The sequence below is a fragment of the Podarcis tiliguerta genome (genome assembly GCF_965153285.1).
Source record: "Podarcis tiliguerta genome assembly, chromosome: 12".
Classification (NCBI taxonomy): Eukaryota; Metazoa; Chordata; class Lepidosauria; order Squamata; family Lacertidae; genus Podarcis; species Podarcis tiliguerta.
This window is the reverse complement of record NC_139545.1, coordinates 50,453,678-50,470,041: the sequence shown is the minus strand read 5'-3', so window position 1 is coordinate 50,470,041 and position 16,364 is coordinate 50,453,678. Positions and strand designations below refer to the sequence as shown.

Below are 16,364 nucleotides of genomic sequence, written 5' to 3'. Positions count from 1 at the left end.
TTTGTGACCTCATGGACCAGAGTACGCCAGGCACTCTTGTCTTCCACTGCCTCCCGCAGTTTGGTCAAACTCATGCTGGTAGCTTCAAGAACACTGTCCAACCATCTCGTCCTCTGCTGTCCCCTTCTCCTTGTGCCCTCCATCTTTCCCAACATCAGGGTCTTTTTCAGGGAGTCTTCTCTTCTCATGAGGTGGCCAAAGTATTGGAGCCTCAGCTTCAGGATCTGTCCTTCCAGTGAGCACTCAGGGCTGATTTCCTTCAGAATGGAGAGGTTTGATCTTCTTGCAGTCCATGGGACTCTCAAGAGTCTCCTCCAGCACCATTATTCAAAAGCATCAATTCTTCGGCGACCAGCCTTCTTTATGGTCCAGTTCTCATTTCCATACATCACTACTGGGAAAACCATAGCTTTAACTATACGGACCTTTGTTGGCAAGGTGATGTCTCTGCTTTTTAAGATGCTGTCTAGGTTTGTCATTGCTTTTCTTCCAAGAAGCAGGCGTCTTTTAATTTCAGTGTTTAGGGAAGTTTTTAATGTCTGAGGTTTTTTGTGCTTTTAATTCTGTTAGGAGCTGCCCATAGTGGCTGTTGTATAAATTATTATTATTATTATTATTATTATTATTATTAAAAATGCAAACAGATACCAATTGAATTCGTTGACTGATTTCCGTTTCTGATCCCAGGTGAATGTATGAAACCAAGCCCTTTACATATCTTCTTCCTTTTTGGTTGGAATTCTCCAACATCCCTAAAGCATCTCTTATCCCAAATAGGAAATCAGCCCTGTGCTTGCTCTTTGGTGGCAAAAGGCAGCATTAGAACAGGAGGTGCATGTTTCTGAACACCAGTTGTGCAGGAAACCGCAGGAGGGGAGAGTGCTCTGGTGCTCAGGCCCCTCTTGTGGCCAAACACCTAGTTTTTGGGGGAGGAAAACAAGAAAAAGATATTCTGAATCTCAGAAGCCAGAACAGCAAGAGGGATCACTGTGCAGTGAAAGCAGCAATTCCTCTTGCTGTTCTGGCTTCTGTGATAGCTGCGCAGCCTGCATTCGCTCCATAAGACGCACACACATTTCCCCTTACTTTTTAAGAGGGGAAAAGTGAGTCTTATAGAGCAAAAAATACGGTAATCTGCACCCAATAATGTTAGTTGTCTTATCTCCTTGCAGTTTGGTGGAGAAGACATCTTCATGACGGAGGAACAAAAAAAATATTATAATGCCATGAAGAAACTGGGGTCCAAGAAACCTCAAAAACCCATCCCACGGCCACTGGTGAGTATATGTCAACTGTTCTAGACGAAAGACTTCCAATAGGTGAACAGAAATGTAAAAAGGAATAAGACTTCTAATGTATGATTAACAGACTGATTGATGCAGAGCAAACTTTGTTGGTGAATACAAAGTTTAATCTTGGGACTGAGAATTAAGAGCACTCTGGTATGTTATTGCAATAGGGAAGTAAATGGAAATTTTAAAGGCAGTGAGTGAATGCTTCCATTGGATAAATTGTAAGTAATCTCACATTTCCTTCAGTATATTGGAAGAAGTGCCGGGACTGAGGGTGCTTCCAGATCAGTGGCGTAGCGTGGGGGGTGCAGGGGGGGCCGGCCGCAACGGGCGCAACATCTGGGGGGTAGGGTTAGGGGCGCAAATCCATGGGTTAGGGGGCGCAAATCCACGGGTTAGGGGGTGCAAATTACTTGCCTTGCCCTGGGTGCTGACAACCCACGCTACGCCACTGTTCCAGATGTAAGTTTATTGTGGAAGCAATGCAGCTCAGGCATGCAAGGATTTTCATGGCATCAACACAGTATCATTCTCATTGAAAGGCCAGAATATCCTCTCTCTTTTTTTTACATTTAACTCGAAATTCCACTTGGTGTGGGAAGGCCCCCAATAACAAATGAAAGTAACCTCTTTCCACTTGAAAGGGATATTTGATCATTCCTTCCTTCCTTCCTTCCTTATTTATTTTGGTTTAAGCAAATTTTGATATGTTGTTGTCCGACTAAATTATTGAAGGATAATAGGTAGCTATGTATGGATTCTACACAAATCCTGGAGAATATTTCTCCCCTTGCCTTTAGAACAAATACCAAGGATTCCTCTTCGACATCGTAACTCGCCAAGCTTTTGATGTTGCTATCATGGCCCTTATCTGCCTTAATATGGTCACGATGATGGTGGAATCAGACGACCAGTCCGAAGGGAAGACATTTGTTCTTAACAAAATAAACATCCTCTTCATCGTCGTCTTCACAATAGAGTGTGTCATGAAGCTGGTGGCTCTGAGATATTACTATTTCACGAATGGATGGAACATTTTTGACCTGGTGGTAGTGATCATGTCAATTGTTGGTAAGTCTCTACAGAGCAATGTACTCTTGACTAACTCTTAGCAACCCAACCAGAGTTGAAGCATTTTAAACCTCATCACATACACCACACATTTGAATTACATTTCAAGCACATGACTTCCTCCAAAGAATCCAATAAATGGTAATTTGTTAAGGGTGCTGGGATTGTAGCTCTGCCAGGGGGCCAACAACAGTTCTGATAATTCTTTAGGTACAGCCACATTTGTCAAATATGATGTAAATGTCTGGTGTCCCAGGAACCCCTGGGAGCTGTGGCCAAAGATGGATTGTGTCCCCTGAGGTTGCCATATGGAGTCCACCAGAGAGGAAACCCTGAGAAATTGGATTTTTAAAGTGCTCAACTCTAGCTGAACTGTGCCCGAAATTAAATACATGGCATTTTAGAACTATGACTCCCACTTCCAAAACTATGTTATAAAAGCCCCCAGGAAGGAATCAGACACCAGCAACAACATTTTATTAGGAATACAATAGAAAATGCAGAAGTGACCCCTTGCTGGGCTTCTTTTAACTTTAAACAATTAAGGGTTAGCCTGCTGAGCAGCAGTTCATTCAAGATTTTCGTTGCTTATTTCTCCCCTTCAGGCAGCCTGCTTTCCGGCATTGTGGTTTCATTTTCGCCTACACTTTTCCGGGTGATACGTCTGGTGCGAATAGGGCGAATACTCCGCCTGATCCGATCCGCCAGAGGGATCCGGACTCTTCTCTTTGCCTTGATGATGTCCCTCCCTGCCTTGTTCAACATTGGCCTCTTGCTTTTCCTAGTCATGTTCATCTACGCCATTTTTGGCATGGCCAACTTTGCCTACGTCAAAAAGGAGGCTGGGATTGATGACATGTTCAACTTTGAGACCTTTGCCAACAGCATGCTCTGCCTCTTCGAAATCACCACGTCTGCTGGCTGGGATGGACTCCTCAGCCCCATATTGAACACTGGGCCTCCATTCTGTGACCCGAACCTCGGCATGACGTCAACTTTCTCCAAGGGTGACTGTGGGAGCCCGGCCGTAGGCATCCTGTTCTTTGTTACTTACATAATTATATCCTTTCTCATAGTTGTAAATATGTACATTGCAGTTATTCTGGAGAACTTCAACGTTGCCACAGAAGAGAGCACTGAACCTTTAGGGGACGATGACTTTGAAATGTTTTATGAAGTGTGGGAGAAGTTTGACCCTAAAGCTACCCAGTTTATTTCATTCTCCGAACTTTCTAACTTCGCCCATGCGCTGGCAGAGCCCTTGCGCATACAGAAGCCAAACGTGCTTGAGCTGATGGCCATGGATCTTCCCATGGTAACTGGGGATAGGATCCATTGCTTGGACATCCTCTTTGCTTTCACCAAAAGGGTTCTTGGAGACTCGGGAGAGATGGACACCCTCAAGCAACAAATGGAGGAGAAGTTCATGGCAGCAAACCCATCCAAGGCGTCTTACGAACCAATCACCACCACGCTCAGGTGGAAATACGAGGAGGCGTCTGCTGCTGTTATACAGAGGGCCTTCCGGAGTCATTTGCTCCAGCGTTCCATGAAGCAGGCCTCTTTCTTACACCGACACAAAACCAGCGATGGAGATATCCTCGACGAAGATGCTCCGGAACAAGAAGGCCTCCTTGCACAGCTAATGAATGAAAACTATATCACAGACACGGACAAGTCCCACACAACATCCTTGGAATCTATTCCTCCATCCTACCGCAGTGTTACTGGAGAACTTGATGATGCTTTTGAGGGGGAAGCAGCAGTGTCTCCTAAAAACGACAAAGCTAGAGATGGCCAGCTGTTTACAGACAAAGGCAAGAGGTCTAACGTGTAGATGCTGGTCAAGCACACCTTTAAACAGACACAGTGCCACTCAGACACAAAGCAATGGTTCTCTTATTGGGGAATCCAAGAAGACTCCACCCCTCAGATTATGAACACCTGCCCTTTTTTTTTTTTTAACCATACTACCTTTAGCACTGCTCGTTTTTTTCTAGCTGCATGAAAAGGGAAGGATCTGTGAAAAGCTATCTTTATGTTAGAATCATCTCTCAGACATGGGTATCATTGCTGTGATGACTGTGATTCTTTCCTTACTGCACCGAAGTGAGCTTAAGCCCACGGAGAATATAACTTGCTGGCCCCTATGGGACCAGAATACGGCTCTTTCTGGTCTGGAAATAGAGGGCTCCTTTGATGCACCAGCCAAGAAGTTTGGCAAGTGTTTACCTTTCCTCCGTGTTGGTGGTCCACACAGGTTCTTATTGTTTCAGATTTCTAATTTGGTGGGGAGTCTTCTATACGTCTCATGGAACATGGGGGTGCAAGCGAGGGCAGGGAGTGCTCATTGCCAAGCACGAGAAATGCACTTACCCATGCATTCTGGGTCAGTGGATTGAGCCAGAGGAAATTAAGAACTGCATTCTTCCTGTCTGCAGTGGAAGAGCATCCAGACTTTAAGGCTGAGCCCTCTGCTGCCAGAAGACTTGCGTCCCGTCCAATTAAGTCTGGAAAGTGGGATTCTTTGGGGGGTGGAATTGGGGCCTGGAAGGCCTTTAGGCCCCACCCTGCTGCTGATTGGGCTGCAGCTGTGTGCAGTGGGTCTGAGTTTAAATTGTTTGATTCGAGCCTAGTTCCCAATGGATCCCAGTTATCCTAATTTGAGGTAGGCCTGTTCTAAATTGAGGCAGAAGAGTAGGGAGCTACCTGCTCACCTAGGGTTGCTGTACGTCCCAAATTTCCCAGACATAGCTGAAATATGGCAGCTGGTATCAGTGTCCAGGTGGAAATCACTAAAATGTCTAGGGAAATGTTGGAAGTCTACATTTTGGCGAATCTCCTTAAAAATAGCTCAAAAACTTGATTATTTCTTCTTCTTTTTCCTTTTCCATTTTTTGATTTTGCAAAAGCAGCTCAAGACCTTTTGGGTGGGCAAAACTTTAAAAAGCTCAACAACTTTTGTGTCCGGATTTTCACTTTTTGAAACATGGCAGCCCTAGCTCATCACTTACCTACAGGCAGAAAGAATGCTTATACAAAGTCATAACTCAATTGCTCATCTGGAAACAATACATGAACGCAGAAACAACTGGATAGAAAGCTGTTCTATTCACCACTGTTATTCTTTGTGTAACATATTTCATGTACATGGCACTTTGCAGAATAACGTTCATAAAACCACTGGTTGCTGCCCAAACTGGAACGTAATACTTTCGACCTCCCTGTCTGACCAATATAGCCGCTGCATGTTTTGTTGATACAGCATCTTCTGGAATATGATAAACATATCAAGAATCACCATGATGTGTATATATTATTGTAGCCATGTTGCTGCCATTGCTATAATACAATAAACAGACCAAGAAGCAATCCAGAAATATGGATGAAATGAGGAAAGAGCATGGGTTATGTTTACAGCATTGATGGGTTTGTGCATATTTCCCTGGGGAAGGAATTCCAAAGATGTGGAGTCACCACTAAAAAGCCCCATCTCTGGGTGCTGCCCATCAATGATATTGTATTGGTGGTCTAGAAAACAGGGTCTCCGAAAGTCCATTTTACAACCCAGGCAGGTTCATAGGGATGCAGCTGGTCCTTAAGATGACCTGCTCTCAAATTCTTTAGGGTGCTAAAGGTGAAAATGAATACCTAAAGGAAAAGGGCAACCTTAGATTGCTTGTAATGTGTGAAATGGCCCTTAGTCAGAGTTGCAAGATTTAAGGAACAAGGAGGATGCTTTGAACCAGGGAATTAAGGTGGCAATTTTCTTCTGTTTAATTTGCCTGGACAATTTTTCTAGCCACGATTTCCAAGAAGCTGCTGGAGAGATGACTCTTCGCAAAGTCCGATGATGTAACAGTAATTTAATCCTAATTGTACCAACCCCAAATGTATCAAGGGCTGATATACAGACGACGTATTGCTTTAGCAGACCCTGGGGAGGAGAACGCCAAGGATGCTTTCCACAAATCAGTTACGTTGTAGACGTCGTATGGGATTTAATAGGGCTCCTCCAGAATAAATGCAGGTGGCTGTGCCCACTCTCACCCTAGAGACCCCTGTTCAAGGTAGACTTTGCCGTTGCAATTCTCAAAGCTTTCATACATTAAAGAGCTGATCACTGCTTTGAGTCAGCAGCTGCAAATGGCTTCAACGTAGCCGAATCTGTTCTTGTTGCGTGCTTAGCTTTCCGTGTTTTTACTTGGAGAAGATCTAATTCCTTTTAAACCTGTAATCTTTTGGACTTGCTCAGAAGACTAACCTTTCCCTTACCACTCAGCCATTGGCGTACCAAGGCCTGATTCGCATGCACTTGCTTGGCACATGGTTTCCAAATGTGCACAGTTGTATTTGCGCTGGTCTCTCTGTGCGCTGTTCCACAGGGGGAGCCTGTGGACCCAATGCTGCAACCTCATGCCCATTCATTCTGCATGTGAAGGAGACCTGAGGGGGAGGCCTTGCTGACACACACCCAAACGTTGAACTGACTCCATCTAAGTTTGCCGTAATGTGTTGTCTGGGGAGTGAAAACCCCCGCCTCCCGCTGCCACTGGTGCACTTGGGGGCAAAGACACCCCCGGCTGGAGATGCACGAGAAGCCTCTTGTGAGGGGCAATGGCCAACCTGATAACATGGACTTGCATGGCTCCATCTCTATGGCAGCAGAGATGCAGCTACCATCTGGGACGACAAGGATTTCTCTCCATGGCTTGGAGGCCTTTGGCGTTTAGCTGTGGCTTGCAATGCTTAAAGAAAGCAGGAAGGAGGTCAACGTAGAGATGGCTCCTTCATCCCACTCCAAGTCTAGCAGCCGGATTGGAGCTGGAGGATGAGGACTAGAGTGGAAGCAGCACTTAAGAACACAAGAACAGCTTGCTGGATCAGACCAATGACCCTTCCAGTGGCCAACCAGATGGTGCCTGTGGGAAACCAGCGAGCAGGATTTGACCACAAGAGCACTCTCCCTTCCGGTGCTTTTTAGCAACCGGCGCTCAGAACCATCGCTGCCTCCAGCTCTATAGCTAGCCATGGATAGCTCTCTCCTCTTTGAGTTTGTCTAATCTTCTTTTAAAGCCTTCTCAGCTGGTGGCTAGCATTGCCTCCTGTTGTAGCAAGTTCCACAGTATAGCTATGTACTGTGCAAATAAATCTTGAATCTTCCAATACAGTGGTGCCCCGCAAGACGAATGCCCCGCAAGACAGAAAACCCGCTAGACGAAAGGGTTTTCCATTTTGGAGGTGCTTCGCAAAACAAATTTGCTATGGGCTTGCTTCGCAAGACGAAAATGTCTTGCGATTCCTGGGTGTTTCCCCCCCCCTCCCAGCCTTTTTCCCAAGCCCCTAAGCCGCTTAACAGCTGTTCGCTAAGCTGCTTAACAGCTGATCTAAGCCGCTTATCAGCTGATCTAAGCCGCTAATAGCCTTTTAGCAGCTAATCCGCGAATCCCTTAAGCCTTTAATAGCCGCTAATAGCCTTTTAGCAGCTAATCCGCTAATCCCTTAAGCCTTTAATAGCCGCTAATAGCCGCTAAACCGCTAATAGCGCTAATTCACTAATGGGCTTGCTTCGCAAGACGAAAAAAACCGCAAGACGAAGAGACTCACGGAACGGATTCTTTTCGTCTTGCGAGGCACCACTGTATTTGGTTACGCTGGGGTAAAGGAAGGGATAAATGGCTGCAGCAAAGGACCCTCTTTCGCTTTCATCTCTCCTCTGTGGGGAAGAAGACCCCTCCCTGCCTGTAAAACGTGGGTGGAGCTAGCCTAGCCTTGTAAATACAGAGGTATTCTTACAAAGATTGCACACCACCCCCAACCTCTGCTGATCAGTAGCGAGATTCCAGGGGTGTTTTAGTTGGGGATGCAGGCACATCAGAGAGTGTAGTGTTTTTAAGATGTATGGTTTATTTTACAACTATATACACCTGGATCTAGGTGGAGGAAGAAAGTTCACAGCGTTACATCCCAAGGGGGGCTTGTTCCCCAAAGCAGTGCAGCACTGGAGTCCAAGATCCTGCACACCATGTCCGTGCCTCTGTCCCAGCCTGCCAAGATCAGTAGTACACGTGAAAGCATGTACTATGTGCAGTACATGTGAAAAAGACCTAGGAGTCTTGGTTGACCACAAACTTGACATGAGCCAACAGTGTGACGCGGCAGCTAAAAAAGCCAATGCAATTCTGGGCTGCATCAATAGGAGTATAGCATCTAGATCAAGGGAAGTAATAGTGCCACTGTATTCTGCTCTGGTCAGACCTCAACTGGAGTACTGTGTCCAGTTCTGGGCACCACAGTTCAAGAAGGACACTGACAAACTGGAACGTGTCCAGAGGAGGGCAACCAAAGTGGTCAAAGGCCTGGAAACGATGCCTTACGAGCAACGGCTAAGGGAGCTGGGCATGTTTAGCCTGGAGAAGAGGAGGTTAAGGGGTGATATGATAGCCATGTTCAAATATATAAAAGGATGTCACATAGAGGAGGGAGAAAGGTTGTTTTCTGCTGCTCCAGAGAAGCGGACACGGAGCAATGGATCCAAACTACAAGAAAGAAGATTCCACCTAAACATTAGGAAGAACTTCCTGACAGTAAGAGCTGTTCAACAGTGGAATTTGCTGCCAAGGAGTGTGGTGGAGTCTCCTTCTTTGGAGGTCTTTAAGCAGAGGCTTGACAACCATATGTCAGGAGTGCTCTGATGGTGTTTCCTGCTTGGCAGGGGGTTGGACTCGATGGCCCTTGTGGTCTCTTCCAACTCTGTGATCCTATAAGACAGGCATAGGCAAACTCTGTCCCTCCAGATGTTCTGAGACTACAATTCCCATCATCCCTGACCACTGGTCCTGTTAGCTAGGGATGATGGGAATTGTAGTCTCAGAACATCTGGAGGGCCGGAGTTTGCCTATGCCTGCTATAAGATGTAGGGTTTACGGTAAAATCATTAGCAATGGCGAGGGATCAGGCTTCTCTCATAACAAATGCCTGCATTTGAAACAGTGTCTCGAAGACAAGGTATTTCCGCTCAAATTTTGAAAGCATGTGGTCACAACGAGCATGCCATGCATTTTTGGCACATTGTCCCAGAGATGGGAGCTGCAGTTCAGGAAGGTCCTCTGGAATAAGCTATAATGGGCAATGGGGTGTAGTGGTTAAAGTCTCTTATGAGTCCTGGGGAGACCCAGGTTCTAATCCAGCCTTTGCCACAACCCTCTCCAGTGGGGATAGGGCAGGACTGGGGACTCGAAGGAAGTCTGGGAGATAAATCAAGCAAGCTGCAACGGAGCCATAGGGACTATATGTGAACAGAACACTTGAAAGAACTTGCAATGAATTCTGAGTTGAAACGATATAAGGAGGGAGGGGGGGAAGGAATCCATTATAAAGAAAAAACAAGGGAAGGAGTAATGTAATTGGAGCAAGTGCTCCCAGGTGCATAGGTCCCAGGGCTTAATTAGCCTTTGAAGCATCAAATGAAAAAATAAAGTTGGACTGAATGCCGCGAGTTACTAATTAAATGTCGCTGTCCACCAACCTACTCGCTGCAATATCCTCTTCGACCAGCAGAGGGTGGTGTTGCCTAAACTGTGAAGATTACGCAACGATCTTCTAGTTTTTTTGCTGTTCAGCAAATATCTGGAAGCTTACCCAAAAAATTCAGCTCTTTCTTTCTTTCCAAAGAATTCTGGGAGCTGTGGTTTGATAAGAGTGCCTATTCCCTTCACAGAACTGTAAGAGCGAAGAGTTCCAGGGCCTCTTTTCGTAAAAAAAAAAAAAGGAAAATAGCACCGGTTAAACAAGTCTGGGAATTGTAGCTCCAGAAGGAGCACAAGGAGGTCTTCTGGCAGGTCCCAGCACCTTTAGCAAAGTACAGCTCCCAGAATTCTCTGTGGGAAGCCATGACTCTTTCAAGTGGTTATCATAGTGCTTGAATGCGGCCTGGTTCAGGTCAGCTGCAAAACAGACACTGTTTTGCATCCAGGAAATGGAGATTTGATTACATCCTTTTATGAACTGGATACCTTCAGAAGAGGATGCTTTTCTGGTGCCAAATGGCCTGGCTGTCCCAAAAGCTGCAGCAATACCTTTGTGTCTTCTTCTGCAGCTAAATGCAGACCGCTATGGCTCTTGCATCTTAAGAGAAGGTGAATCAATGAATCCTTCTCAGGTAACCCTTTTATCTGGGACGCGGGTGGCGCTGTGGGTAAAACCTCAGTGCCTAGGACTTGCCGATCGTATGGTCGGCGGTTCAAATCCCTGTGGCGGGGTGAGCTCCCGTCTTTCGGTCCCAGCTCCTGCCCACCTAGCAGTTCGAAAGCACCCCTAAGTGCAAGTAGATAAATAGGTACCGCTTTATAGAGGGAAGGTAAATGGCATTTCTGTGTGCTGCGCTGGTGCCAGCTCGCCAGAGCAGCTTCGTCACGCTGGCCACGTGACCCGGAAGTGTCTGCGGACAGCGCTGGCTCCCGGCCTCTTAAGTGAGATGAGCGCACAACCCTAGAGTCGGACATGACTGGCCCGTACGGGCAGGGGTACCTTTACTTTATAGTGCATGAATGCGGCCTGGTTCAGGTCAACTGCTTCTGGGTCTTCATCCTGCAAGGACCACAACAGGGGTGGGCAAACTAAGGCCCAGGGGCCGGATGCGGCCCAATCGCCTTCTCAATCCGGCCTGCAGACGGTCCGGGAATCAGCATGTTTTTACATGAGTAGAATACGTCCTTTTATTTAAAATGCATCTCTGGGTTATGTGTGGGGCCTGCCTGGTGTTTTTACACGAGTAGAATGTGTGCTTTTATTTAAAATGCATCTCTGGGGTATTTGTGGAGCATAGGAATTCATTCGTGTATATTTTTTTCAAAATATAGTCCAGGCCACCACATGGTCTGAGGGATGGTGGACCGGCCCACAGCTGAAAGAGGTTGCTGACCCCTGGACTACAACAAATGAGCGCATGGCGGTTCTGTGCCAGTCCCAAAACTCGGCACACGCACAGAGTACACGGCGGCACTGATCCGCCGAACTTTCCAGTGGTATGCCCCGTGCTCTGCAATCTCGTGATGAGAGTCTAGGGATTAATCTGCTGGGTTTTAATTAACTGAATAAAGCTTAAGTAAATTTCCTCAAAACTCCGCAGAAGTGCCTTGAAGGAACAATGTGCTTTTTTTTTGTCAGTATCAAAACCACTGAAAGCAATGACTCCTTCCTAGAAGGGAAGGGGGGGGTCACCTTTATTTTCCTCATCACTTTTAATTTTATTGCATGGCTTTTCTTTGCAAAGTGCGCTCCGAGCGGGGTGCAACGGAAATATTACCCAGGACTGTTAAGTCACCCAGAGCTTTCTGCGTGCTTACTCAGCAGAGTGTCCTGCTGAGTTCAATGGCGCTTACTCCCAGGTAAGCGCTTGTGGTCTGCAGTCTAACACGGGATCCTAGAATTGTAGACTTGGAAGGCTCCCAAGGGCAGTGCCGGATTTACGTATAAGCTAAACAAGCTATAGCTTAGGGCCCCACTCTCTTGCTCCACCCCCCCAAAAAAAAACCTAAAGGAAAAAAATATGGATGTACATTTCCAAAATATAAGATGAAAAACAAATAAAATAAAACCTACATACAGCAACAGTGTTTGTATTGTGTTGTGGGCCCCCAATTATTTTAAGTTAGAGCTTAATAATTACTTCACTATTAATATACTTCTTCTTAATTGTATTTCACTGTTAATATACTTCTTCTTAACTGTATTTCAGTTCAACAATTACTTTGATAAAATACATATGTTGCTATGTGCAAATGGCTAGAGATACCCATTAGGTCCATAAATTACCATGTTGGATATATTCAAGACACAAAAAACCCGCGGCAATTTGTTGTTGACAAAGGACAGCTGGACATCTAAAGGGCTCCATTACCTTCAGTAGCTTAGGGCCTCATCAAACCTAAATCCGGCCCTGCCCAGACCCCAAGGGTCATCTAGTCCAACCCCCTGCAATGCAGAAATCTTTCCAACCCACCACCTTAACATGAAAAATTTGCCCCCTGAGCAATAAGTCGTGGTAGCGACGAAAGCAAAGCCGTCCACACTGGAGGGGGTACCCAATCAGCCACTGCAATCAGCCTCCAGCTCAAAACTGCTTTGAAAGCGCCACAAATTTGGCCCCCGCCGGTTCCCTTCCAGCCTGGAACGCCGTGAGGTCCCTGCCAGCCCGTGCCGCCCACACTGGCTCAGACGGACTGAGGGCCTGACTCGCGTGTAAGGCCGGTTCCCACGTTCCTGCTGAGGAAGAGGCCAGAAGAGCGGCGCCTCTCCGCCTGAAGTCCAACTGCAGTCTCGGAAGCCGAAAGGGGGGACCCCATTCCCTTCTCCTCCCCGAACTCCCAAAGTTTCTGGAAAGTTCTCTCGGCGCCCCCCCACCCCAAGCGCCCCCCCCTTGCCTCGCCCCCCCCCTGGGGTTTTCTTTTTCCCTCCCCCAGCGCCTCTGGCGGCTCCGCGCGCGGCCAGCAGGGGTCGCTGCCCCACAGCTCTGGCGCCTCGCAAAGCGCTGCCAGCGCCAGGCGAGCGGAATGGAGGGCGAGGGCGCAGCAAGAGTGCAGCCAGCGAGCGCCGGGGAGAGAGAGAGGCGGCGCGTGCGAAGCTACCGCCTCCCTCGCCTGGACCGGCCAGCCTGCCTTGCCTGCCTGCCTGCCTGCCTTGCCAGCCGATCTCTTCGCATCCGCGCGCGCGGAGGCGCTGGCACCACTTCCAGCATGCCCCGCCGGCAGCTGCAGCCGCCTAGGATGCAGAGGGGTCGCCCCAGGGGCCGAGGGGCGCGGCGATGAAGGGAAGGGGCTTCTCCCCGGCGCTCGGGAGCTATTAAAGCGGGACTTAAAACTTCACTCTGGAATGACCCTGGAAGTCTGCCTGGGCAAAGCAGCGGGGAAGTCCTGCTGAAGAAAAAACAACCAAAACCACACACACACAACAAAAAACAAAAGCCACAGTAAGTTTCCTTTCTTGATCATCCTGGGGGTTTGGTTTGGGAAGACGGGGGAATTCTGCCTTAGGAAGAGGTTTAAAGAAAAGGGGGAAAAGAAGTAATTCCTGGGAATGGAGGAGAAAAGCTTGCGTGGACCCGGGATCTTCTCCTTCCCCCGGATTCTAAAGTTTGTAGGTAACCTAATTATATTTTGCAAGTTAATCCCTCTATTCTCACGCTGGCGTCATGGTGGGTTTAAGTGGAAAGGGAAGAAATAAGGATTTATTTGTTTTTTTAAAGAGATCAAGTCTGAAGCTGAAGTGCTAGAATCAGACTATCCTGATGGAGGTGGGGGCAAAGGGGGCTTAATAATAATAAGAGCTGATTTAAAACCAGAAATTAAATGAACTGCAAAGTTTGACTTCTGGGCCCAGTGGACTAAAAAATGAAGCTGTCTGCTTTAAAAAAGAAGAGTTGAGGATTTTAGGATGGTTTTAGTGAAATGGAAAGGGAACAAGGCACCCTTTTTTCCTTGTTGGAATGAGAATGGATGCCTCAATTACCACCGAAAACCTCATGTTTTATACGTATTTTGTTCTAGTTTCCATTTTCCAAAGATCTTTCTTAAAATTTATGGCTCAAAAGTTTGGTGTCTGTTCCCTATTTTTATTCATTTATTACACACAAGTACCCCAATTTTCCTATGAAGTATATAATGAAAACTATGATGGTGCACTTACGATTACAGTCTTACCGTGTGTGTGTGTGTGTGTGTGTGTTGAGGGGGGAGGTGAGTAGAGGAGAAGTAAACAGCGGTGGGAATAAAAAACACTTTCTGCTTCAAAAAAGAGTGATGGGGAACCGGGACTGAAAGTGAAAGGTGAGGAACTTATCTTTATAAAACCCAGGCAACAAGTTTGCCTTTGTCCAAAAGGTGTAAAGCAAAAAGGGCTCCTAGTTTACGTTGACAGAACCTGTGAATTTCCTGGGGTAACTTCTTCCTTGCCCTTTATTCCCCCCCCCCCACCTTCACCTCTCAGTCACGCTAAAAAAAGAAATCACTCAAAATCTGGGGGACCCAGTTTGGCTCACCACAAGACTGATGAGTAACCGTTCTGAAAGACAGGGCATCCGATGGAATAAACATTGCGTTGTCCAACGGGGATTTGTCAATACTAAAAATAAACAGCCCCGTGAATGTCTTCAACAGGCTCCTGTCCAGCTTCAACAATATTTCAAGAATGATTAACAGGCTGTGTTGGCTCCTTTGTTTTGTAAGCACCAGCTCTGTCCAGGGTCCTGAAGTTAGTGGTGCAGACGCGCTCTTCCTTTCCGTAGCATCTGAGTGTGCATTTCTTGATGAGTTCTGGATGCTCCTGCTTCGCTTTCCAAGGTGGTGTGACTGACATGGGAAGGGATGGGGCGGGGAGAGAGAGAGAGAGAGAATGGGGATGTGTTTTCCAACACGTATAGCTGATCCTTGGTTTTGGCCTGCGAAAGCAGGGCAGGTGGAGCTGCAGATGGAACAGGCAGATCCCATAAGCTTTTGGTAGCTAAAAGGTCAGCCCAGCGAGAAAGCCAGAATGCCTCCATTTTATTCCGAGAGGACAGTGGAGTTTGGCAGGGGAGCAGAGGAACTGGGACGTTGAGGATATTTTGCAATTTCTGGGGAAGTTATGCTGGAGAGTCTTTGGTTGAGATGGGAAAGGAGCAAAACAGAGCTGGCCTTTCCCCTGGCAGATTAAGAACGACCTTTGCACCCCTAGGTGGTTCCTTCCTTTACCTTGCTCTCATCATGCCGCATTTCCTTTAGGCAACAGGCTTGACCACGAAGCAGATTTTAAATGCTGGCTTGTGGCAGGAGCCGTGATGTTTTTACATTTGCACATCAAAAGGTTTCACATTAAGAAGTTTTGAGTTTACGTAATTCGTTCAACGTGACCGGTCAAAGATAATGCTATGATTAATATTTACACACATGACACTGAAGTAAAAGGGACGATTAAATGTGCGCATTGAAAAGCTGCTCTGCTTTTCTGCCTTATTCTCCCTTCCTTTCTGACGCCTGATATTTAGCAAATTATTAACAAAGTTGAGTGTCTTCTCCTGGGGGATCTAACAAGCATTTGGGTGAAATTGAACAAGCTGGCAGTGAGAAGGACCACCCAAGGCACCACGCAGTGCTGAATTTGCTGAGCAAGTGTGCATATATTTGCACGATCCCTTCTGCTCCTGCTAGCAATGGGGAGCGAAAGAAAGTCAGTGAGGTATAGTCAGTGGTAAGGGATTTGCACCAGGGAAGCCTGGGATTATCGGCACCACGCTCTAACCAGCTGAGCTCAAAGCCACACAATGGCCCCTAGAGCTCACCGGCTTAACATTGGGCCAGTACTCGTGCCTATTTTCCATTGGGACTGGCAGAGCGGATGGGAGGGAGGCTCAGCCAGAGTCAACTAAATTTAGTTTTGTCCCCATCTTCCCGTCTCTCGAGTTTTACAAAAGCAGCACTGAGGCTACTAAGGAAGAAGAAGCTGACGGGCAGATCCATCCCCTGAACTGACTGCGAGTAACAAGGCAGGCAGGTGACAGCTAGCTGAGGAGAGGCTGAGAAATGTGGGGCAGTGCCCCCCATCCTCCCTAATCGACCAGCTGCTACTGCATAGGGCTCATCACACACAAACACACTCAACCAACCTCATGTGCCAGTTGTGAGGATAAAAGGAAGTGGCCCCCTCTGTCTATGTGGGGGGAGGGTGGGGTATGAGCAATGTAGAATAAATATATATGGGCAGGGGGCAGCTGCCTCTTTGGGGGAATTGGCACTTATTTCCATCTGTATCTCAGCCCTTGCAAAGAGTTTGCCAAGAGCACCAGCAATTTCTGGGTGGGAAGAGTACGATAAACAAGAGAGCTGATTTCTAAATAGCTGCTTGCTGTTTGGCTGTGGCGAGACAAAAATCGTCTCCAGGTGGGGACACTGCCGAAAGAGGTGTTCCTCTTTTTTGTCTTTGAGCCTTCCAGTGACTAATGGGCATGCACGAGCTGGCAGGCTTGTA

General features: G+C 47.1%; 2 protein-coding genes across 6 annotated transcripts in view; both read left to right on the top strand.

The window, feature by feature from the left end:
* LOC310660804 (sodium channel protein type 5 subunit alpha-like) overlaps positions 1 to 5,743 on the top strand; it is a 45,883-nt gene extending 40,140 nt beyond the window's left edge. For all 5 annotated transcript variants that reach the window (XM_083406052.1, XM_083406053.1, XM_083406049.1 and 2 more), the window contains 3 exons: positions 1,173 to 1,277; positions 2,093 to 2,363; positions 2,969 to 5,743. In XM_083406052.1, the coding sequence (XP_083262178.1) occupies positions 1,173 to 1,277; positions 2,093 to 2,363; positions 2,969 to 4,200 (1,608 nt within the window). In that variant the 3' untranslated portion in view covers positions 4,201 to 5,743. The remainder of the gene's footprint in view (positions 1 to 1,172; positions 1,278 to 2,092; positions 2,364 to 2,968) is intronic.
* A 7,234-nt stretch (positions 5,744 to 12,977) lies between these two features.
* SCN5A (sodium voltage-gated channel alpha subunit 5) overlaps positions 12,978 to 16,364 on the top strand; it is a 307,891-nt gene continuing 304,504 nt past the window's right edge. Inside the window, exon 1 of the mRNA XM_083405984.1 lies at positions 12,978 to 13,332. The gene's annotated coding sequence lies outside the window, so the exon portion shown is untranslated. The remainder of the gene's footprint in view (positions 13,333 to 16,364) is intronic.